Source organism: Myxocyprinus asiaticus, chromosome 14 (genome assembly GCF_019703515.2).
Source record: "Myxocyprinus asiaticus isolate MX2 ecotype Aquarium Trade chromosome 14, UBuf_Myxa_2, whole genome shotgun sequence".
NCBI lineage: Eukaryota > Metazoa > Chordata > Actinopteri > Cypriniformes > Catostomidae > Myxocyprinus > Myxocyprinus asiaticus.
In genome coordinates, this window is record NC_059357.1 from 21,554,811 (window position 1) to 21,580,975 (window position 26,165).

At 39.0% G+C, this 26,165-nt stretch overlaps 1 protein-coding gene and 1 long non-coding RNA gene across 7 annotated transcripts in view; one reads left to right on the forward strand and one right to left on the reverse strand.

Moving 5' to 3' along the window:
- The window catches only part of LOC127451347 (potassium voltage-gated channel subfamily C member 1-like), a 143,737-nt gene that overhangs the window by 93,559 nt on the left and 24,013 nt on the right, over window positions 1–26,165 (forward strand). For 3 of the 6 annotated variants that reach the window (XM_051715977.1, XM_051715979.1, XM_051715981.1), the window contains exons 3-5: window positions 7–991; window positions 4,659–4,703; window positions 5,239–5,445. In XM_051715977.1, coding sequence (XP_051571937.1) covers window positions 7–991; window positions 4,659–4,703; window positions 5,239–5,445 — 1,237 coding nt within the window. Of the gene's footprint in view, window positions 1–6; window positions 992–4,658; window positions 4,704–5,238; window positions 5,446–11,040; window positions 11,153–26,165 lie in introns of all 6 variants that reach the window. The other 3 variants (XM_051715982.1, XM_051715978.1, XM_051715980.1) reach the window with 3 other exon arrangements.
- Window positions 1,002–24,496, reverse strand: LOC127451372 (uncharacterized). Its single transcript, XR_007899095.1, has 3 exons — window positions 23,285–24,496; window positions 10,142–10,217; window positions 1,002–3,908 (listed from the first exon to the last, which is right to left on the reverse strand). It is a non-coding gene; the product is annotated as an uncharacterized LOC127451372 (long non-coding RNA).

Here is a 26,165-nt window from a genome sequence, read left to right on the forward strand (position 1 = left end):
TTTTAGTATGTGGCGTTCGGCTCGCTCCTGTTCATCCTCATCTCCATCTCAACATTTTGCTTGGAGACACACGAGGCCTTCAACACCATCTACAATAAGACAGAGAATGTGACGGTGGGGAATGTCACACGGGAGGAGGTTGTGTTTGAGGTAGTGACTGACAGATGGCTTACCTATGTAGAAGGAATGTGCGTCATCTGGTTCACCATCGAGGTGTTCGCCCGAGTCATCTTCTGCCCAGACAAAGCCGAGTTCTTCAAGAGCTTGTTAAACATCATTGACTTTGTGGCCATCTTGCCCTTTTACCTGGAGGTGGCGCTGAGCGGCCTCTCCTCTAAAGCCGCCAAAGATGTGCTGGGCTTTTTGCGCGTGGTGCGATTCGTCCGAATCCTGCGAATCTTCAAACTCACGCGCCATTTTGTGGGGCTGAGAGTGCTGGGTCATACGCTTCGTGCCAGTACCAATGAATTCTTGCTCCTCATCATCTTCCTCGCTCTCGGAGTGCTCATCTTTGCCACCATGATCTACTATGCCGAGCGCATTGGTGCAGACCCCAAAGACCCCACGGCAAGCAAACACACCTCCTTCAAAAACATCCCCATCGGTTTCTGGTGGGCAGTGGTGACCATGACGACGTTGGGCTACGGTGACATGTATCCAGAGACGTGGTCTGGTATGTTAGTGGGCGCCCTGTGCGCCCTAGCAGGTGTGCTGACCATTGCCATGCCTGTGCCTGTTATTGTTAACAACTTCGGTATGTACTACTCTCTGGCCATGGCCAAGCAGAAGCTGCCCAAGAAAAAGAACAAGCACATCCCGCGGGCTCCGCAGCCTGGATCACCCAACTACTGTAAACCAGACGCCCTGGCCATGGCTACTGCCTCACCACACAGGATCATGGGTAATGTGCTGGGCAGTTTGGTGGGCTCTGGAAGCATGGCAGGAGACTGTCCTCTTGCACAGGAGGAAATCATAGAGATTAACAGAGCAGGTGTGTGTGAGTGTGTGTGTACACATGTGTATTCTGTACATGTCTTTGTGTGTGTAAAGCAGAAGCATCTATACACAAGCAGGATGTATTAAGTCTGTCTGCACACATGTGTACAAAAATATTTATGCAAAGTAGCAAAAGTGTATTAATATGCAAAAATTGGCGGTCATGGCCATGTTTGACAGTAATGATAATACATTTATAGCAGGATGCTTCATACATTCCAAAAAACCTGCACCAGCAATTTAGATTACATCCCAGAAAACATCCCAGCCAATCTCACTTCCTAATTTCTCTGCCCTTATTAACCCTTCCAAAGAGATGGGAATATAATCATGAATACAGCAGCCAGCTCTAAGCTCCGACAGCAAGTGGATGATGGACATGGAGCTCACAGTCCTATGTGTGTGTTTGTGTGTGTGTGTCTTTCTGCATGTGAGGGTGCAAGTCAAGATCAGCCGGTGAGTTCACGCAGCCGAGAAAGCTCCGTCTGTCATTACTGTGCAGATTACAGATATATACACACCCCATGCTAAGATTAACATGAGGCAGATTAGTCACAGCCCACTCAGATTAATATATGCTATTTTTGCTCTATACAGAAAGCTTAGAAATGATCCAAAATTAGCACTTACCAAGCACCAAATGTGAGTGAAAATTGGCTTTGGCAAGTAAATAAAATGGACTAATTTGACTGATAACTTGGTAACACTTTACACTAATGTTACATTTAATATTAGATAATGCATTAGGTATCATGACCTAACAATGAAAAAAACATTTTTTTACAGCATTTATTAATCTTTGTTAATGTTTGCTAATAAAAATACAATTGTCCATTGTTAGTTCATTTTAGTACATAGTGAATTAACTAACGTTAACAAACAACTTTTGATGTAAAAAATGTATTACTATATGTTGAAATTAACATTAACCAAGATTAAAGGGATAGTTTAACCAAAAATGAAAATTATTTCATCATTTACTCACCCTCATGTAGGACTGGTATTGATAAATATTTCCCAATTAGATTAGATTTGATATTCATATGGAGATTTCTGTTACAATGTCTATTTTTTGTACATATAAAATAAACCTCTCTCAGCTAATGCTTTTAATTATACAGGAACCTTCTAGGCAACCCTTCTAGGTACAGTTCGAAAATATTAATTTTACTAATTATATTTTATCATTAGTTTTTCATCAAATTGGTCACATTTTAGCTTTTGAAAAATGTTCAGATTCAGTCTATTATACCAATTAATGTCTTGAAATTGCATATACTGTGTTGCATATATTTCAGCCAGTGGCTAATCCTTGACATGTTTAAAATTATATCGACAAAATCAATACTTTTACCCAGCCCTACCCTCATGCCATCCCAGATGTTTATGACTTTCTTGCTTCTGCTGAACACAAACAAAGATTTTTAGAAGAATATTTCAGCTCTGTAGGTCCTCAAAATGAAAGTGAATGGTGGCCAAAACTTTGAATCGCCAAACAACACAAAGTCATCTTAAAAGTAATCCATAAGACTCCAGTGGTTAAATCCATATCTTCAGAAGCGATATGACAGGTGTAGGTGAGAAACAGATCAAGTCCTTTATTTCTATAAATCTCCACTTTCATATTCTTCTTCTTTTGTTTTTTTGCGATTTGCATTCTTCGTGCATATTGCCATCTACTGGGCAAGGAGGAGAATTAATGGTAAAAACGGACACATATTAAGGTGAGTAAATGATATAATAATTATATTTATTTCTCACACATTTGCACATATACAGTGAAATACTTTTTTTCACATATCCCAGCTAAGCTGGGGTCAGAGTGCAGGGTCAGCCATGATATAGCACCCCTGGAGCAGATAGGGTCAAGGGCCTTGCTCAAGGGCCCAACAGTGGCAACTTGGCTGTGCTGGGGCTTGAACCCCCAACCTTCTAATCAGTAACCCAGAGCCTTAGCCATTGAGCCACCACTGTCCCTGATGAGGGAATTTTTCAATTTTCTATGAACTATCCCTTAAAAAAATGCTATAAAAGTATTGTTCATTGTTAGTTTATGTTAACTAATGTTGTTAACTAATGATAACAACTAGAACCTTATTGTAAAGTGTTATTGGTGACTTTATGAGGAACTGCAACATAACAAATTGTTTAAATAGAATTGTAAATACAATACTCTGACCCTCACGGATATGACACAATCTATTAAAATCAAATCTTCTACTTAATAAAAATGGGACATGACTTGGAACACCTCAATGGAAAGTTTACTTAAATTTAGTTTATCTAGATGATTTTTTTTCCATGTGGCAACACATTTGTGGAATATTCCTCACATTAAGATACCCAAATGAAAATATGAGGAATAAAATCATGATGTGCCTTTTATGTATCTGTGTCCGGCTCAGTTCCACTGAGAGATGGAGACTGGCTCATCTTGTATATAATGTTGCAGGTGACACTGGGACCTGCGCTGTTTTTGTTACTAATATGCAAGAAAAAGAGCTAAAATTAATATTAGCCTAAATACAATATATTTGAAAACATATAAGATTAAAAATGTCAAATAAAAAAAATGTAATCATAAAAAAAAAATCCTAATCCAAAATACAGATTCATGGTCAGTAAGACATTTTTGGATTAGACGTTTTAAATCAACAGTACACTGCTTACCATCTACCCTCTGCTGTATGTCTGACAATTTTCAACTTTCAAAACCAAAGATACAGATTTCAACACCCAAGATACAAATTCTGACAGTGTAATAGATCTGACATTGCACTGCATTAAATAAAATGACTGGATCATTTTCCCAAAAAAGTAACATCATTAAGGAGCTTCTGAAGTGGATGAAAGCTGAGTAGTTTTCAGTTCCTCATCTTTTATTTTCTTGGAGTTCTCACAGCTGGAAGTTCCTAAGGAAATAAAAGACAACATAAACGTCCCGAAGACACTTGATGTGAAGAAACACTTTAGCACATGTGCCCTCCTGTAGCTTAGTATCCCACATGGCATGTACACTACTGACATCATATCCGACACGTGGACGTGTAATGAAGCTCTATAAAGTAGTATAAAACGATATAAAGTATTAAACTTAAAGGTGATAATAAAGGTTTGATTTTTTCGATGTTAAATTATTTTCTCCTATCCCACCTTAATATGGCAAGATAACTATAAGTATAGGTTGATTTCACTGAAAAGTGTAAACACTGTGGCTCTGTGACACATTTTAAAACACTGCTTTATTTGTTTAAGCATCCCGACCAACCTGACACAGCAACATTGACTCAACCAATGATGTGAGTTTTGGGTTGGGACTTTTTGCAGTTCCATTTAGTGATGCTAGTGGTGCAGAAAGTACACACTTCACCTTCAAATGAAGTCATTTGTTTTGTCCCCTGTCCCCATGTGAGAATGTGTTTGTATTCTTGGAGGGTGGAGGAGATGTTTAGGTTCTGTAGCTGTTTTTATGCAGCGGTGTGTAAAGGTTGTAAAGAGTGTTATATCTGGTATAGTGAACCTTATGTGATGAACTTTGCTATGGACCTTTGTGTCAAACCTCACATATTCATTCATCACCTTTTGTCACCTGTTCAGTGTGTGTGAGTGTGTGTGTATATGTAAGCATTTTTCATTTCATATTTACACTCCTTCTTTCTCAGATAAAGATGTGTCACTTCTTCAAATGATGTCCAATTGCATAACAGGTCTCTATGCCATCTTTTCCTTCCTCTTTCCTCCCCCCTCGTGTTTCTATCTATTTCCATGTGTTTAGCAGGCTTTGCCCCCTGGCTTATTTCTGTAAATTGTTGAGCAATAACTCACATCAGATTAGATTTGACATCTGTGTCGGAAGCTATAAGACCAAGTGCCCCTGCAGCTTTTTTGTTTGAGTGTGTGCGCATCTCACTCTCCTTTTCCCACTCTCTAAAACACTCATTCATTTGTGTACTATGATGTTTTGTGTGTGTGTGTGTGTGTGTGTGATGTTGTGAACTTGCTTCCCTGCACCACTTTAATCAAGTGACGCTGATGCTCTTTTGTCCCGTTCCCTCTCTCTCTTCCCCTCTCTATCTCTTATGCCTTTTTATTCATCCCTTTTCATCCCAGACTTTTCTCTTCTCTCCTCCTAATGTCTTTTTACAATACTATTAACATTTTAATCTTAACATTATAATTTGTCTTCTATCTATCTATCTATCTATCTATCTATCATCTTTCTTTCTTTCTTTCCCTTGTCAGACTCAAAGCAGAATGGTGATGCTGCAAATGCAGCCCTGGCTAATGAGGACTGTCCCACCATAGACCAGGTGCTGGGGCCAGACGACAGGAGTCCAGCCACTGGTGGGTTGGGAACAGGCACGGGGCGCGAACGTTACCCCCACGATCGCGCCTGCTTCCTCCTCAGTACTGGAGAGTTCCGCACCACAGACAGCAATATCAGGAAAGGTACGCAGCACCCACACGCAAACACATCTGATAATACTCACACTCATAGATTACAAAGAACCATATCAAGAAAGGTAAGTTATTCATGCTCATGTGACTAAGTATCTGCATAGGTAAACATCACAAAAAACTACTGCAATGATTTTGAACTTTTACAAGTGTTTATACACAAATATACATGCACACCTCAATGTACAACACAGATATATGAGTTAAAACAGATTCACTCACATCCAAATAAAGAACAGCAGAACTCCTACATTTCTCCTTAAGCATTTCTCCTCATAATTCACCACATCAAACATTCTGAAGGGCATCATTAACACACACAGTAATAATTCATTTCCTATCTTCGATAATAGCTTCGAATCTTTGATAAATTCATGATTTTCTTTCCAGCAAAAATTATCATAGCAAAATTTTAATAATTAACACCACACCAATATATCAAACATATTCACTGCATCTGGCCAACAAGCTCCTCAAATGCTATCTATCTATCTATCTATCTATTTATCAATCTGTCTGTCTGTCTGTCTGTCTGTCTTTTTGTTTGTCTGTCTGTCAAGTCAAGTCATTTTTATTTTTATTATTAAAAGCAGCTGTACAGGAAATCATGCATTAACAAAAAAATTAAACTGTAATATCTATAAAGTCTTACAGTGACCATTGTGTAGTTTGATTAAATATGATTGTAAATTGTGTATAAAAAATAAATAAATAATAAAATAATAATTGTATTTAGAACCCCTGTGAGCAAACCGAAGGCGACTGTGGCAAGGAGCACAAAACTCCATAAGATGTTGGTTAATGTAGAAAAATAACCTTGGGAGAAACCAGGCTCACTGTGGGGGCCAGTTCCCCTCTGGCTAAACAACATGAATATAATGCCAATATTAGTTATTTGTGTGCAGTGCAAGTCTTGGTTTAAAATGTGTAAATTATGTAGGCATTAAGGTCCAGTGTTTAAAAAAAAAAAGAAGATCTTTTATGATCTTTAAAATGAATGACTAATGTCTTTGAAGTCCATCCTGGATTAACTGCAGAAGTTCACATAGATGCATTGTCCTTTGTTAGTTGGCTAATGAAGGCTTTTGTTGGCAATTAAATAATAGTCAATGTATTCCATTTCAAGAGTGTAGTCCATCAATAGACAAAGGTGATGCAGGCAGAGAACAATGAGGTGCATCACAGTTCATTAATACGAAATTTAAAAGGTAGCCAGTGTAACAATGATAAAATTGGGCTAATATGATCATATTTCTTGGTTGTAGTCAGCACTCTTGCAGCTGCATTTTGAACCAATTGAAGTTTACTTATTGAACTTGTTGGACATCCTCCCAATAATGCATTACAATAATCTCAGGTCATGAACGCATGAATTGGTTTTTCAGCATCAGCAACAGAGAGCATGTGTCGTAACTTAGCAATATTTCTGAGGTGGAGGAATGCTGTTCTACAAACATTGGAAATTTGATTTTCAAAGGACAGATTGGTATCAAATATAACAACTAAGTTCTTCACTGTAGAAGACGACGTAACAGTACATCCATCGAGAGTCAAATGATATTTTAGCGGCTTTAGAGGTTTTTGGTCCAATAATTAGTACCTCTGTTTTGTCGGAATTGTGTAGAAGGAAATTTCTGGCCTTCCAATCTTTGATTTCATTGATACACTCTGCAGATTTGGAGAATTGTGAATTTTTGTTGGGTTAAGAAGAAATCTAATGTTGGTTATCATCGGCATAACTGGAAACGTATTCCATGATTCCTGAGAATATCTCCCAGGGGAAGCATGTATAAGTATAAAAGCAGAGGCCCTAAAACTGATTCCTGTGGCACTCCATACTTTTGTTTGATTTGACAATCCTCGTTTACACATACAAAGTGGTAGCGGTCTGATAAATAGGACCTAAACCATGCTAATGCAAGTCCATTAATGCCAACATAATTCTCCAGCCTATTCAAGAGAATGTCGTGATCTATCGTGTTGAAAGCAGCACTAAGATCTAAAAGCACTAGAAGAGAAGTGCAGCCGCGATCAGATGATATGAGCAAGTCATTTGTAACTCTGATAAGTGCAGTCTCTGTACTGTGATGGGGCCTAAATCCTGACTGAAATTGTTCATATATACCATTTCTCTGTAGAAATGAACATAGTTGGGAGGACACTACCTTTTCTAGTATTTTTTACATAAATGGGAGATTTGAAATTGGTCTGCAATTAGCCAGTTCTCCAAGATCAAACTGTGGCTTCTTAATAAGTGGTTTGATAACTGCCATTTTAAAGTTTCTTGGGACATGTCCCAAGGATAGCGAGGAGTTAATAATATTAAGAAGAGGTTCTGAGATTACAGAGAATACCTCTTTTAAGAGCTTAGTTTGTATTGGATCTAACATACACGTTGTGGCTTTTGATATTTTGATAAGTTTTGTTAGTTGTTCATGACTTATGACAGCGAAGGATTGAAGTTGCTTGTGAGGAAAATTATGAGACACTGTTTTCTGAGGTGCTGTGACAGTCAATTGCATATTTCCAATGTTATTTCTGATTATTTCAATTTTATCAGTAAAGAAATTCATGAAGTCATTACTATTGTGCTGCTACGGAATATCTGGTTCAGTCGATGCTTTATTCCTAACCAATTTAGCCTCAGTACTGAATAAACACCTAGGATTGTTGTGGTTATTTTCTATGAGTTTACAAAAATATGCTTACCTGGCAGCTTTTAGTGCCTGTCTGTATCTACAGACACTATCCTTCCATGCACCGTGAAATACCTCTAATTTTGTATTCATCCACTTGCACTCCATTTTCCGAGCTGCTCTCTTAAGAGTGTGATCATTGTACCATGGTGCAGGGCTTTTTTCTTTCATTTTTTTTAAACGAAGGAGGGGGGCACGCTATCAAGAGTGCTAGAGGAGATTGTATTTTTATTTTCAGTTATTACATCAAGTTCTTCTAGACTTTTTGGCTTACCGAGTATGTTCAATTCTGGAAGATTATTAGTGAAGCTATCTTTAGTGGTCAAAAGAATAGTTCTACCTGAATGATAGTGTGGTGTAGATTAAGTGACATTAGCTGATTGCAGCCAACAAGAGACAAGGTAATAATCTGAGATGTCATCGCTATGCGGTAGAATTTCTGTCGTATCAACATCAACTCCATGACAGAATTAAATCTAGCGTATGATTATGGCGATGAGTTGGTCCTGTCACATTTTATCTGGCTCCAAGAAAGTTGAGAATATCTATAAATGCTAATCCCAATGTGTCATTTTGATTATCTATGTGAATGTTGAAGTCACCAACAATTAATGAACTATCTACATTAACTACTAGATCTGATAGAAAATTAGAAAATTCACCAGCGAAATCAGAGTATAGCCCAGGTGATCTATATACTGTAGCAAGGGCAAAAGACTATTTTTTTTATTTATATCTGATAGTGTCACATTAAGCATTATTAGTTCAAAAGACTTATATCCTGTCCTCTGAGTAACACCAAAAACGTCACTGTAAATTATAGCAACACCTCCTCCTCGACCCTTCAGACAAGGCTCATGTTTATAACAATAACCTGGGGGAGTAGATTCAACTAATATATTAATCCGGTTTAAGCCAGATTTGAGTCAAGCAGAGCACATCCAAACTATGATCTGTAATAATTTCATTTACAATTAGTGCTTTGGTAGAAAGAGATCTAATGTTTAGTAGCCCTACCTTTATATGATGTTTATCTTCAAAAAAAAATTTCAAGTTTGACCTTAATCAAATTTATTCTAAATGATTTAGTGAAAGTTTTGAGTTTGGTGGTTCGGGGAACAGACAGAGTCTCTATATGATATCTAGGTGATACAGTCTCTATATGTTGTAGTTTATATGAACTGTGTGAAGTCTCAAGGCAGCTTGCAGACTTTCGGATTAACCAGTTTGTGTGCTTCCTGACCTGGGCCCCAGTTAGTCAAATACTATCATTATTAAGACTATGAGCCAAATTACTAGAGAGGAGAGTGGCACCTTTCCTGGAGGGATGGAGTCCATCTCTCTTTAGCAGGTCAGGTCTACCCCAAAAACTCTTCCAGTTGTCTATAAATCCTATGCTATTCTCCGGACACCACTCAGACATCCAGCCATTCAGTGACACTAATCTACTATAAACCTCATCACCACGACAAGTTCCCACACCTCTTTAACATTATCTTTAGTGATCTCTAACTGGCAAAGCCGGACATCGTTGGTGCTGACATGAAAAACAATTTTGGAAAATCTATGTTTAGCATTAGCCAGCACTTGTAAATTTGATCTGATGTCAGACGTTTGAGCCCTGGAAATACATTTAACAATGGTGGCTGGAGTCTCTATTTCCACGTTCCTTACAATAGAATCGCCAATTATTAAGGCTCTTTCAACATGATTCTCAGTGGGTGCATCACTGAGTGGGGAGAATCGATTGGAAACCCTAACGGGAATGGGAGAGTGGTGTCGCTTTGCTGAGTGAGTATGCTGCCGAGATGTCACTCAAACGTCCTGCTGCGGGTGCTCTACAGCCGCCAAAGTGTGTGTGTTGCTCGCCGTACCTTACTTAATTCCTTACATTTATCACATGTGAATCCCTCACTGCTGATGGAAGAAGCTATAGCAAACATGTGGCATGCAATGCAGGAAGAAATAACACGAGCGATGCCATGACTTACCGCAATTGTTTGTTGTTGTTGTTGTGGTTGTTCTTGAGTGACGAGGGTTTGAGATCGATGTGGTTCGATGTGGTTCCTAATCAGCAGATGTTTGAGATTGATGCAATAATTAGTGTAAAACATCGTGAAAACGAATGCACGCAGTCGAGACGCGAGATGTAGACAAGCGGAAAAAAAGAAAAGAAAAACAGAGAAACGGATGCGTGCAGTAAAATACACGCAGTTGAAACAGTAGAAAAGGGGAAAACCCCAATGCGCAAGGTAAAATGGCAAAGGATAAAATGATGAATGTGATTAAGCAAGAATAAGCAATGCTAAGAAGGCTAGCAAGCTACAAACACAGACTTGTGCAGTGTGCTGGCAGCATCCGGAACAGGAAGTCACAGGTTTCAAGTGAGACACTGTCTGTCTGTCTGTCTATATATCCATCCGTCTGTATGTTTGTATGTCTGTTTATCTATCTATCTATCTATCTATCTATCTATCTATCTATCATCCATCCATCCATCCATCCATCCATCCATCATCTATCAGGCTTGCTCTTGCTCTCATTCATTGATTTATTATGTCATTCTTTTCCCCTCTCTGGTCTCCCACCCTGCCTTGACTCTGTTTTTGTCCATACCGTCCCTTTCTCTCCATGCCTTCATCTTTCCTTCTTTTCTCCCGATCTTCCATTCCTGACTCACTCTACATATCACATCCTATTATCTCTGTCCATGATTTGTTCCATGTTTAAACCACTTGTTTTTACTGCTACTGCCCTCCTTTCTATACCACTCTATCCTACTGCTGCCCCCTTCCACCAATCTCCACCGATCCCAAATACACACCTTTACACAAAAATCCCCCCCTCCCCCCCAAACAAAAAACACTAGAAACTGCAGTTGCCAACCCAGTCTCCCCCCCAGGAGAGGAGTGGTTCAAGCCGGAAGGCCTTCTGCTACAGCAGGACCTCAATGCGAATTCTGCCTCTTCTTGGATCAAACCATAGTGAAACAGAGGAAAGAGGTAACACTCAAAAATACCACCTTTGCTGCAGCATAGGGACATTAGTTCATTCTACACTGTCAATAGTTCATTATGACATACTACAATAATGCAACTATGCCATTTTTGAACACAAAAGTTGGGGTGTAATTGCTTGTTTTGATTATTGGGTGGGTTACCTCCCCCCCATCCCCCTGGAATCTACACTCCTGCTTGTACCCAAAATGTGAAACTGTAGTTCATACTGACGCACAGCTTTCTATGAACTTTCAGAGAGATTGATGCCTGTATAAAAATGCATGATGCTTTATTTTTAGTTAAGGTGGTTTGTAATTTGGGGTGGGGGATATTGAATTGTAATGTATGTCTTTTCAGAGTTTTGCACATTTAAACTAATTGACACAACCTAAATTGACGCATCACCATCACTCACACCAGACTAGAGTCTCCTCTTTCTCTCTGAGTCACATGTGAATAAATGTTTGCTTAGACTTACATTACAAGTTCCACTGGATGTATCCAAGATTAATTGATGTTAATTTATATGAATTATATCATTTTAGTGCTCACCTCTACATAATTCTCAGAAAGTCACCTCTCCTTCTCTCTCACACTCTTTCTTTCCATTGCTTTGTCTTTTTCTGCCCTTTTTAAGTAAACCTCTTTCATTCTTACTGTGTTTTGAGACTTTCACTCATGAATCTGATTCCTTCCTCCATTTTCTTTAATTTCTTCCTCCTTGTTTAATCATCTTTCAATCTTTTTTCTCTTGACTATAATGAGCACTAGACATGAAGTTAAATCAGAACATCATCCTTCAGGCCAGAATAGTACAACACACTCAAAGTCCACACAACCAGCCTAATGATAGAAACAACAAACATTTGATTGAATTCAAATGTGTTAAAAAATTATTATTATTTTTTTTCATGAGGGTTATTTGTTTGTATGTGTGTGTTTGGGGATGTTGTATTTTCTGATGTGTGTTTTGAGGTGCGCCTGTCTGATGAGCTGTTGTTGTGTTATCTCCTTCCTCAGGTTGTGTCGTGTCATGCGTTTGTATGTCAGCTCTTGTTGCTACACTGTTACACTGTCCTCCCTTGTTTGTGTGTTGTTGTGTGTGTGCACTTTATTCCATTTGGTGTTGCTGTGACTTCTTCCTTCTCCTTTTCCTCCCCAACAGTGATCTTTCACCTCAGTAAAGTGTCCCTCAAGTCTTCATTTGCAGAAAATGTGCAAGATTTCAATGCTATAATTTGTCAAATTGTACACTCATACTGTTGATCAGGCAGAGGTAAAAAGACCAATGTTGATGTCTCCCACCTCTGATTTTATGCCTTTGGGTTTTGGTGAATGGTCACTGAGAGGTTTTGTATTTTATTTGCTTTTTTATTTGAACAAAGCTGGTTTCTTCTATCTCCTGGAACTGCCCTCCACTCTGGGGTCAACTGACCAGTGTTTTATCACAGCCAACGGATGAGCAATTAGGAACAGTGAGCTCCAGTGTTCAAGCTATGAATAGTGTTAGATCTCACAGTGTCAGAAATTAACTTTTCAATATTTGATCCCATTTGAATTACATTTCTTTTCAAAGGGCATATTTTTTATAATACAGATATCTGACAGCCACAAGTCACTATGGTGTCTGCAAAGGCACTAAATCCATAACTAGATAAAATATTATGACAGACACAATACAAGGCCAAAGGTATGTGGACACCCTCTTCTAATTAAAGAGAACAACCCCTTCTAATCAGAGAGGTCAGGTACTAATGATTGGCACTGTTGCAACCCTTTCATGAGTGTACACGTATCGCAGCAGTTCTGAGGTGAAATGTCCTGCTGTGCTAAAAGGGAGTTAAAGTTTCTCCCAGAATGTTTTGAATTTTTTTTAATGCTAATGCCCCTGTCACGTTTTAAATCCAGCCTGATCTCATGAAAATAACATGACTGTGGGAACATTTTTGCTAAATTAAATTAGGTGGTTCATTACTCATTTCGCTGCTATTTTGAGGCGAAATGTCCACTGAGGGGTGCTAAAATCAAGTTTAATGTTCTCCCAAAAACATGAGGTTTTTATGAGGTTTTGACAAGAGCAGTTTTCTTTTTTTTTTTTGGCCTGTTGATGTATTTCCTACGGAAACATGAGGTTGGGGTGAGACTTGCTGAATGGCTCGTGCCTTTGAAAAAAAAAAAAACAGCCAAAAGGCTTAAGGGACCCACTTTATTTTAGGCGTCTATAACTACTGTGTACTTAAGCATGTAATACAATGTACTTATTATGTGCATACATGATGTTGCATTGTACTTACATTTCCTGCATTTAATTACATCTGTAGTTACAATGTGAAGCAGACCCCTAACCCTACCTCAATCCTGACCCTAAACCCTAATCGCTACCCCTAACCCTACCTCAACTCCTAAACCTATCCGTACCTCAACATCTATACCAGCAAATATGATTTGTTTTTAGAATTTTGCAGCACAATATGTTGTTACACAATAAATACACTGTATTGTATGTTTTTTAATTTTAGTAAATAGTAGTTAAAGACACCTAATATAAAGTGGGAATGGCTTAAGTTAATATCCCATCACCAGGAAAAGCCACAAACACACACACACACCGACATACACACATACTCCTGCTGCTTCTCATGCCAGAGCCGGTGTTCAGCTGGGGTAACTAAGAACCGATCTCAATACAAAGTCCGACTGATTTTTCCACTGACTTGAGAAACAAACGATGATCTCACTGACCACGTTACTATGTAACCAGCCCACAAACAGACACAGGGCATCGCAGTTTTTGCTTACGACAAGGCTGGAGCCGTTGTGCGAGTCAATGCAGATGAATAAGAAACAAGCGAGTAAAAGATAATATATCAATGTTTAGAATCACAAGACGCGAAACATAAAGAATAAAGAACACATGCTTGTGCTGTACATCCCAAGAAACCTCAGAAAAATGCCTGCATTAAACATAAGAATAAAATCCAGAAACGTTCGTCGCATCCAACTCCCATGTGTGCGTTCTATTCAGAAGTTATCATCCCTATGCCCTATTCACTTCGAAGACAATTACCCTCCACTGTGAGAGCTTTAGATGGCTGAAAGGTGATTACTGTCATTCACAACTTATTTTTTAAGTGATTCTAATTGAAGCATCATCAGCGTTGGTTAGAACACAGCCATGTGCGCTGATCAGATGTAATGGGAATTGTAATTCTCATTCTAAAAAACATTTGATTGAACAAAAATTAATGTAGTTAGTTGTCATTTTTCTGGGTCTTTTTTGCTGGAAGAGAGAGACTGCAGACAGCATATAGATGACCTTAAGCTAACAAATATGGACTAAAAGCAGCAAAACTTTAATTTTGATTTCACTGGGTCTGTAAGATCTGTCAACTTAAACACACTGGTATGCAGATTTATTAGTGAGCTGGTGCAAACTTACATCTACATCTGTACAATCGTTCCCGTAGGGACATTTTCCAAGAACATGTCATGTTATTTTTTATTTAGTCTATAAAAGGAATCATATTTACTTAAATATATCTGTTGTTTGATATGCTGCTTTACTCATGTTCCATCTTGACGTGCACAACGGCTCCAGCCTTGTTGCAAAAAAGACCGCGATGTACTGTTGTGGGCTGGTTATGGATTAATGTTGTCAGTTAGATCATCGTTCAGTTCTCAAGTCTTTGAAAAAGCTGGCCGGTACTGAGATTGCTTCTCAAGTTTCCCAGTTAAGCGGCTCTGACATGAGCAGCATGGTGCAATGAGGTATGTGTGTGTGTGTGGCTGTAAACCAAAGTCTTTTGGATATTTTAAAAAGTCTTTCGATAGGGTCACGTGATGCCATGCGAGGATCAGATGTGTGAACAGCGAGCTCTGCGCACTTTGCTAGTTTTAATACTTTTAATGACATAAACTGTTGAGATTCGATACACTCTGTTCCATAACTGATCTAGGAGGACAATATGTCAAAGAATTCAAACTCCTCGGGCTCTGGAGACATTAAAAGACACGTACGTGCTCAAGCTGACGCCTCCGAGCTGGCTGCAGGCCTGGGAGTTGATTTAGTCAGGGAAGTGCGGGAAATGCGGCGAGAGATGCTGAACGTGTTGGCAATGCTGACGAAGGTCGTGTCTGACTTGGAGGATCTTGCTGTGATACGTCAATCGATCACTGCCATGGAGGTGAAGTTCACTGATGTGGTTACAAGAGTGGGGGATGTCGAGAAACGGATCGATTACCTGGAGTCATTGGAGAAGGAATTATCTGCTAATCCACTAGTGAGCAAGGTGGATTTGGAGCGTGTCTGGGAGAAGTTGGAGGACATGGAGAACCGTAGCTGGTGAAATAACGTCCGTATCATCAGAATCCCGGAGGGAGCAGAGGGACAGGATACGGTGAAATTCCTGGATGGGCTCTTTCCAAATCTGCTCAACATAGCAGGTCATAAGCTGGAAATCGAGCGAGCTCACAGGGATCCTGCTCGGCGATCCGCAGAGGGAGACAAGCTCCGATCAATTCTGGCCAAATTTCTGAGATCATCCGATTAAGATCTTGTGTTACGCAAGGCAAGGAGTAAAGGAAGGCTTTCTTGGAAGAACCACAGCATTTTCTTGTTCCCAGACTTTGCAAATTCGACAAGAGTGAAACGTGATCGATTCAAAGAATGCAAGAAACATTTACATCAGTGGAAGGTCGCTTTTGCACTGATATTCCTGGCCAAATTGATAAAAGATGCTAAGGATGGCCGAAAAACATTCACATGCCCACAGCAATTGTTGTCCTTCATAAAGTCAGTGGAGTGAGTAAGTCATTGTAACGAGGAGGAGGGTGGGCTAATCAGCCGAGGAGAGGGATAAATGCAGCCGGATGCAGCAGTTCGAGAGAGAGAGAGCCACACACAGCTGCCATATGTGCATTTGTGTCTTTTTGTTTAAATTAAATATTACTTTGACTGTTCAGCCGGTTCCTGCATCGTCTTAGCCCATCCTTATACTGTTACATTGGTGCCGAAACCTGGGAGGGAGGAGGGATGCACTGTCGTGGAGTCCTCGCCACTGCCGTCTGCCCAAAGGAGCAGCCGCTGTCATCCGACAGAGGGTGGAGGAGTTGTCGAGGACCAGGCGACAGCGTGTCTGGGAACCGGCGAACAGTCAAAGTAATATTTAATTTAAACAAAAAGTCACAAACACAAATGCACACACGGCAGCTGCGTGTGGCTCTCTCTCTCTCTTGAACTGCTGCATCCGGCTGCATTTATCCCTCTCCTCGGCTGATTAGCCCGATTGGGGGCTGGGCATGTGTAGTCATGGCCTGGCCCCGCCCTCCTCCTCGTCACAGTCATCTTTTTGCACTCATGTTGCAGCCGAGTGGACCGGCTCACTGAACATTCGTTTTACTGTTTGAGGAATCTGCGTGTTCCTTTTGTGCTGGTTCCACCTATCGGCTGGAGTTTATTTTGTAGAGTAACACACCTTCAGGACAGTTTTATGGATGAGTCTACACGCTCTTTGTGCTTATTCTTCATAGTGGCTGGAGTTTGTTTTGGGGAGTATTTTTTGCAAAGTCAATGGAGTGAGTAAGTCATCTTGTTGTACTCACATTGCAGCCGAGTGCACCGGCTCACTGAACATTTGCTTGACTGTTTGAGGATTCTGCGTGCTCTTTTTGTGCTGGTTCCACCTAGCACCTTGAGTTTATTTTGTAGAGTGTCACACCTTCAGGACAGTTTTATGGATGAATTTACATGCTCTTTTTGCTTATTCCTATTGGCTGGAGTTTGTTTTATAAATTATCTTTTGTTGCGTAATTCTGTCTCACAAAATTTTTATAGAAACACCGGACTTCAGCAATCCGACGGCAAAGTTGTCACGGGGGTTCTCGTAGGCGTGCATGGACTGTTTGAGTTTGGAGGGGCGGATGCCAGTTGGTGCTCTCATGCGTGGGGTTAACGCGCACATTTTTCTTTTTTCTGTTTGTTTGATTTTGGAGGATGTTCGGGTTTTGACTGTTGCACTAAGGTTGGAATGTGGTCTTTATAATCTTGTTTTTGACACACAATTTATTTTTTCTTATATGTCAAAATGTCAAATGTTAATATGAGTGGATTGTCTCTCTCCACGTGGAATGTGAATGGGTTCGGGCGCCCCATAAAAAAGGAAGGTTATTTCTCTTTTCAAGCGTAAGAAATATGATATAGTGTTTCTTCAAAAAAGAATATCCTCCCAAAAAAATTTGGATATGGGGTGGACATGTTTTCTTTAGTGCTGGCTCAAGTAAGGGCAGAGGAGTCATTACACTGATAAGTAAACATCTACAATTCAAATGTCTCAAACAGATTAAAGATAAATTAGGAAGAGTCATTATTGTTTTAGCTGAAATTCAGGGGCAAAGTCTTATTTTGGCTAATATTTATGCACCTAACATTGATGATCAGGGCTTTTTTATAGATCTTGAAGGGATGTTGCAAGCCACTGGCACCCCTCATGATATTATATTGAGAGGAGACTTTAATCTTTTGATGGACTCAGTCCTTGATCATAGTGAAGGAAAAGTGTTCAAGCCCCCAAGAGCAACACTGACGCTTCACAGGATGTGTAAAAATCTTGGTCTTACAGATATTTGGAGACTTTTGAACCCATGTTGGAGGGACTATACATTTTTTTCATCAGTCCATAAGATTTACTCTAGAATAGATTTTTTTTATATCTAAGTCCCTCATTTCATCTGTTATTGATTGCTCAATTGGAAAGATTTTAGTCTCAGATCACACCCTGGTGTGTTTAGAGGTGTTTCCACATATGGAGGAAAGAAAATCATATAGTTGGCGCTTTAATGAATCCCTTTTGAAAAATCCTGAATTCCAACAAATGTTAAAGGCTGAAATCAGTGTCTATATGGAGACCAACTGGTCCTCAGTATCCTCTGTGGGCGTAGCTTGGGAGGCACTTAAGGCGGTTCTTAGGGGCCGGATCATACAGTATACCACATTCACCAAAAAATCAAAAGCACAAGAACTCGTGGAATTGGAAGGGAAAGAGCTGAAAAAGGAATGTCATCTAGTGGCCTCAGAGAATTGACCTGATTGAAGTACAGATATAATACTATTTTGTCACGGAAGGTGGAGTTTTGGCTATTCAGGGCAAGACAGTCATACTTTGAGTCGGGGGACAAAGCAGGGAAGCTTCTGGCTAGATATATAAAACAGAGAGAGTCTTTTTCTACCATTCCGTCAGTGAAATCTGCTGGTGGTGAAATATTTACCTTGGCCATTGATATTAATATAATGCTTTTAAAGAATTCTATCTTGATCTTTATAGTTCCACATCATCATCTACTAAAGAGGATATTAGAAACTTTGTGGAACCATTAGGACTTCCTAAACTGTCGGCTGAGCAAATTAATTCTCTTGATTCTGAGATAACCTTGGAGGAGCTTGGCAAGGTAATTAAGGCCTTGCCTACAGGCAAGGCTCCAGGGCCAGATGGCTTTGCAGCTGAATTTTTTTAGATCTTAAGCTACAGAACTGGCTCCACTTTTGATAGAAGTTTATACGGAATCATTAAGGAATGGAAAGCTTCTGCCAACCATGACACAAGCCCAGATCAGTCTGATTCTTAAAAAGGACAAAGATCCAAGTGAGTGTAAGAGTTACCGTCCAATTTCCCTGATCCAGCCAAATGTTAAAATATTGTCAAAGATTTTGGCTAACTGATTAAGTAAAGTTATGACATCTCTTATACCTATTGATCAGGTGTGGTTTATTTGGGGCTGTAACTCTTCTGATAACATTAGGCTTTTCATTAATGTCATGTGGGCAGTGGTGAACGATCAGACTCCGGTCACTGCCATCTTGCTTGATGCCGAAAAAGCATTTGATATGGTAGAATGAGATTATCTTTTTAAGATTTAGGAAATGCATGGGTTTGGGAATACTTTTATTGGATGGAATAAGTTACTTTATAGACACCCAGTGGCGGCAGTTCAAAAGAATGGATTCATTTCAGATTATTTTACTCTGGATAGGGGCACCCAGCAGGGTTGCCCTCTTTCCTCCTTATTGTTCTGTCTTGCCCTGGAACCATTAGCAGCCGCGATAAGAAAGGATGATGATTTTCCAGGGGTGGTGGCGGGAGGTGTGGTGCATAAGCTTTTGCTTTACACAGATGGTATTTTATTATTTGTCTCTGACCCTACTAGCTCTATGCCTTGCCTCCACAGAATTATTAATTCCTTTTCTAAGTTCTCAGGATACAGAGTGAATTGGTCTAAATCTGAAGCTTTGGCTCTGACAGCATACTGCCCAGTAACGGCTTTTCAGCTGGGTGCCTTACGGTGGCCAAAACAGGGCATTAAGTATTTGGGTATTTTATTCCCAGCAAATTTGTGTGATTTAGTTAGAGTTAATTTTGACCCTTTAATAAAAAGGTTTTCGAGAGATGTGGGCAGGTGGGCTTCATTACATTTATCTATGACTGGGAAGGTTAATGTTATTAAAATGAATTGTATTCCAAAATTCAACTACCTGCTACAATCTCTCCCTATAGATGTCCCCCTCTCTTATTTCAAGCAATTTGATAGCATAGCAAAGTCCTTCATTTGGAATGGTAAACTTCCCAGATTACACTTCAGTAAGTTACATAGGCCAATTGACAAAGGTGGGCTAGGCCTACCCAAGATTTTGTTATGTTATTATGCATTCGGTCTCAGACATTTGGCTCATTGGTCACTTCCCCTGGTTTTGTATTGAACAGGAAGTTCTTGCCCCTATTTCGCCATTGCAAAGCCTTTCTATCAAACTAACCGGAGGAGTTAAGTTACACCCTGTTATCTCTTATTTGTATGAGGTATGCACAAAAGTGTCCAGAATGTTTAATTCAGACATTTATTTAAATGTTTCTTCGAGCATATGGCTGAACCCAAAATTATGTACTAATAAGTCCCCTTTCTTCTGGATTGTGAGGGAGATTAATGTGCACAGTGACCTATATGAGAGTGGAGTGTTAAGATTCTTTGAAAATATGGTTCAACATTTTGGGATTCCCAGGTTCCAATTCTTTAGGTATTTACAACTGCACCACCTGTTCTGTACTATTTTTGGGAGTAGCATACACCCCCCTAAGCGGCAGATACTCTGGGAGTTGTGATTACTGCCTTAGGAAAAGGTCATGAGGCATCAGTGTATTACTCCCTACTAATTCAGAGTCTGGGGGATGGAGCTCCAACTTCTCTTAAGAGATTATGGGAGAAAGATTTAAACTTGGTATTGGAGGAGATAGTGTGGGCTAGGATATAAAAAAACACCAAGTTTGCATCTAGAGATGCACCTTATGCAATTTAAGATTTTACATTGATTCTATTGGACCCCCACTAGATTGTATAGGCTTGGTCTTAAAGACACACCCACCTGCTGGTGATGCCAATCAGAAGCTGGGGACACAACCCATGTTTTTAGGTGGTGTGTTAAGATCCTAGAATTTTGGTTGAGGGTTCAGAGTTTTATATGTGAAGTATGCGGCACTCAAATTTCATTCTGCCCCAAACTCTTTTTGATTGGGCAGTAATTAATATAGGGGATAAATACATAAGAAATTGGGTCCTAGCCAGTGTTATGATCGGCAGACAGATCATTCATAGAGGATGGAGGTCGGCTGGAGCTCCCTCATTTTGGGAGTGGTGCAGGGTGGCGGCATTTGAACAAATGTCAGATAGAAGGCTAGGCAACCTGGAGGTATTTAATAGGAAGTGGGGCAGCTATTTGACATTTTTGGAAGGCTCTCGGTGAGGGACAGTGGAGAGGGATTTATAGTTTTAAATGTATGTGATTAATATATACAGTTGTGCTCAAACGTTTGCATACCCTGGCAGAAATTGTGAAATTTTGGCATTGATTTTGAAAATATGACTGATCATGCAAAAAAACTGTCTTTTATTTAAGGATAGTGATCATATGAAGCCATTTATTATCACATAGTTGTTTGGCTCCTTTTTAAATCATAATGGTAACAGAAATCACCCAAATGGCCCTGATCAAAAGTTTACATACCCTTGAATGTTTGGCCTTGTTACAGACACACAAGGTGACACACACAGGTTTAAATGGCAATTAAAGGTTAATTTCCCACACCTGTGGCTTTTTAAATTGCAATTAGTGTCTGTGTATAAATAGTCAATGAGTACGTGGATGCACTAAGCAGGCTAGATACTGAGCCATGGGGAGCAGAAAAGAACTGTCAAAAGACCTGCGCAACAAAGTAATGGAACTTTATATAGATGGAAAAGGATCTAAAAAGATATCCAAAGCCTTGAAAATGCCAATCAGTACTGTTCGGTGATCTCTTGATACCAAGCCAGGGTCAAGTAGACCAAGAAAGATTTCAGCCACAACTGCCAGAAGAATTGTTCGGGATACAAAAACCCACAGCTATCCTCAGGAGAAATACAGGCTGCTCTGGAAAAAGATGGTGTGGTTTTTTTGCATGATCAGTCATATTTTCAAAATCAATGCCAAAATTTCACAATTTCTGCTAGGGTATGCAAACTTTTGAGCACAACATATATATATATACACACACACACTACTTTTATACACAAAACTTTTGAAACACTTGACTGAAATGTTTCTCGTGATCTTAAAAATCTTTTGATCTGAAGGTGTATGCTTAAATATTTTAAATAAATTTCGTAGACAAAAATATAATTGTGCCACCATATTAATTTATTTCATTATAAAACTAAAATGTAATAATAATAATAAAAAAAAAGTTTTTGAAATTGATGACTTGGACCAAATAATAAAGAAAAGCAGCCAATAAGTGCCCAGCATAGATGGGAACTCCTTCAGTACAGTTTAAAAAGTATCCCAGGGTGATTCCTCAAGAAGTTGGTTGAGAAAATGTCAAGAGTACATGTCTGCAAATTCTAGGCAAAGGGTGACTACTTTGAAGATGCTAAAATATAACACAGTTTTTATTTATTTTGGATTTTGTTTAGTCACAACATAATTCCCATAGTTCCATTTATGTTATTCCATAGTTTTGATGACTTTACTATTATTCTAAAAAATAAAAATAAAAAATAATATTAAAGAATGAGTAGGTGTTTCAAACCTACCGATGACGTGGACCAATGGCAGTAAGAAGGTGTTAAGCAACCAGTACAAAGTTTTCTTGAAAGTTTGCGCTGCCGAACTGTTACGAACTACCGAAACTAACTCAAAAACACCTTTATTTTGGACAGATTTTGTTCAAAGTGACATCACACCTATACGTTCTTCGATTTCGTATGCAGTATATGGGGGCCTTTAGTAATCCACAACTTCATGGACCTCACTTTATTGTGTACAGGAGCATTGTCATTCTGGAACTGAAAAGCCCCCCCCCCAGTAATTATTTTGACTGGAATAGCCAAACGTGTTTATTAGAATGGGTTGTCCACATACTTTTGGCCATATAAGGTATTAAACGTTAGAAAACAGATGACAAATAGATGAATTTACTACAGGGGCATTTTTACCATCACATTATAAATAAATTTGGGGCATTTTTATCACTTTCAGTGTCATTTTGGCTCAGAGCTCTTGTTAATTTCTGACCCTGGTATCTCGTGATATGGGGCTTAACGCTGATCCCAGGTCAGAGCATGGTGACAATCCCTGACCTCTGCGAAAGCAGATTTGAATTGCTTTCTATAGTTGTGCTGAAACACTGGTCTCTGATGCTGTTAGGATGTGTGCTACAGTCCTGTAGTCTAACTGATCAGGGACACACTTCTGTCTCACATACACATAATGCATAGTCCGGTAGACATATAGTCTAAAAATAGATCCACGAACATAGGAGAGAAACTGAGTAAGAGATAAACAGCTGGGGTTGTAATACAGAAACATCCTAACACTATAATTCTATCTTATCTGTTAGTAACCATGTCGATTTCTGTTGGGATCTTATTTAGAACTTGTTAGATAATAACTTAAGACTTTATAAAGGACGTTTCTGTAACACAGCTCCTGGATAGACATACACAGACCAGACAGACCAGACAATAAGGATTTAAAAAACAACAACAACAACAACAACAAAAAAACACAACAGCAAACACACACAGGTAAGTTCCTGATGGGCTGTAATGACATACCTGGGCTGTTGCCATGGTAAGAGGACACAACATGCTATGATGCAGTTGTTACCAATGGACACTACAAAGGTTCCCATATGTTAAGATCCATACGGCAAATCAGTGAAAAAAAGCCACACATAACCATTCCCTTTTGAGGCCTTTCATTCTAAATGTGGGACTGTCTCTAATGCTTCCTGTTATTGCATTTTACTTCACTGTCTTTTTCTCTCTTAATCTCGCTCTCTTCCTGTTTGCCCACAGTCTGTGGTTTACTGTAGTTACACTCCCTCTTCAAATACACGTTGAAATCTCTTGACCAATTCAATAGATCACAGGTCAGGAAAGGTCAAAAGTCTAAAGTTTATTCTTTAGACTAAGACTAGAAGTTTTTGCACTTTTTTTTTTTTTTTTTAGATTCCATAATATTGACCTGTATGTGTGTATAAAGGGTAGTCTGGTGGTTGTTATGTGTGTTTATATGTTTGATGAAAAGGTTTTGTTTGTGAGGGTTTTGTTCTTTCAGTTAAAGTTGGTGCTATTGCTTTTTCAGTGTGTTCTGTTGGTATTTAAGTTAACTTCCTTCTACTACTAAATCACCAAAAGCATGTATTCTTTTTATCTCTTCTCCCAACTCTGTCTTCTGTCTTTTTCTTTCTGTTTCTACCTTCTGCCATCTCACTCCTTTCTGCCCACTGTTGCCAAGGAAACAGTGGAAGAGAGCATTCTGGGACTAAGCAAAACATAATGCAATATACAATTATGGGGTTATAGACTGTTTAAGCTACAACATTCCATACACAGACATTTGGCCTTTTAAAACCTGTGCAAATTGATAAACCTTGTTATTACCTTAATATTTAGACACCCAGTTGCTCCCGAAATGCACTTTGTAATTATTATTATTATTTTATTGCTGTTGTGTATGGAAAAATCCATATTTTTATCAATCATGTATTCCTTGTAAAGTGCACTTTTGAAGTAGTGCTGGGTTTTTTATTTTCTTTTGTTTATTGTTGCTTGTGTTCTATAACTTGTGAGAGGACCTCTGCATATTGAGAGCTTTGTCAGACACCCTTGGACCTGGCCATTGACTGACTCTGGCAGTGAAGCTGAATGTGTGCAGAACTGCAGTCTGGATGCTGGCGACATTGACTGGCGGCACTGTGGTCATCTTTCTCTCTAGCCACTGTCTTAAAGCATAGAAATAATGCTGCACTGCAGGGCTGCATTACCCCCCCCCCCCCCCGTCTCGCCCTTCCTCGCTCTCTCCCTTTGCAGACTGATTGATTTTCCCCTTTACTCTTGTTTAACCTCACTTCTTACTGTAACTTGATAGCACCAGTGTTCTCTCTCCAGGGGACTTTTTGAGCTAGACAATTCATTATCAATTTACCATATCATGAATCACCATATACATAAACAGTGCTCCATGTCCTCTCAAGTTGTCACAAAAGCTTAACTGCTTGCTATGAGATGTGCATATACTTTTAAATATCAACAAATTTGTATATACTGCAGTCTTTACATTTTAAAGGAATGTACCGGGTTCAATACAAGTTAAGCTCAATTGACAGCATTTGTGGCATAATTAGCACAAAAATTAATTTTGCTTTCAAAAAACAAGCTAAATTCGAGGTTACAGTGAGGTACATACAATGAAAGTGAATGGGGACAATTTTTTTTAAGTTTTAAAGGCAGAAATGTGAAGCTTATAATTTTATAAAAGCACTTACATTCATTCTTCTGTTAAAACTTGTGTATTATTTAAGCTGTAAAGTTTTTTAAATGGTCATTTTTACAGTCGATTTAGGGTTTTAGGGTTTGTTGACATTACATTGTCATGGTAACAAAGTTGTAAAATTGTCTATAACTTTACACAGAAAAGGTTTGTAAGTGATTTTATCACACTAAAATTATGTTTACATGCATATCCTTTATGCCTTGTGGTTATACTTTTGGAAAAGTGAGTATTTTAACATTAAAATATTGGCCCCCATTAACTTCCATTGTAAGTGCCTCACTGTAACCTCGATTTTTGTTTTTTTTAAAGAAAAGGAGGAACGAGTCGAAATAAATTTTTGTGGTAATCAACTTAATGCGATTGAGCTCAACTTGTGTTGAACCTGGAACATTCCTTTAACATGACTGCTAAAATGAATTCAAATATATTATATATTAGTTATAATGATATGCTGCCGTAGCCTACACTTACAAAGAAGTCCCGAATGCTTTCAGAAAGCACCTAAAATAATAAACAAAAGGGCACAATTGCTGAAAACCAATCCAATTGCTTTTTAAATCAATTTTCTAGTCATTCAGCATTTCCCACAGACATTACAGCCAGCTGTCAGAGTTCCAGGTTGCATCGGTGTGCAGTGCAGTAAAAACTGAGTAGAGAAATATAGCTGAGCTGATAATGCTTCCAGAGGGGTCAATGCTCTCATTCTGTTCAGGTCACTGGTCTTTGTTGGGAACCTCATCTGAGGTTTTGTGCTTACATTGGCCATTTTACAACACATCCCTCAGAAAGACTCTAAATTAATTAATTTGGTTGTTTCTTGAATATTTTCCATATAAGGAAAGACTCTTAAAATATATGTCTTTCTGGCCTGGTTGTGTAGTGAAGTGCTGCATTATCCTCCTGAGACCCCGCGTACACATGCGTGGACATTACGTTTTGGTTTATTATAGGCTATGCATAATTGCAACAAAATTACATCTGGTAAGAAACCTCATTAAGGTTTTACATTAAAACCTGTTTGAGTCAAAAGAGTAGAGACTCTAGTTTCGTCCGATATGCCATTTAAAAAATGTAATCGATTTATTGCGAAACGGCACGCTCTTAAACACAATGACCACATACGCGGACTATAGGCTCATTTTCCTTAAAATATGCTAT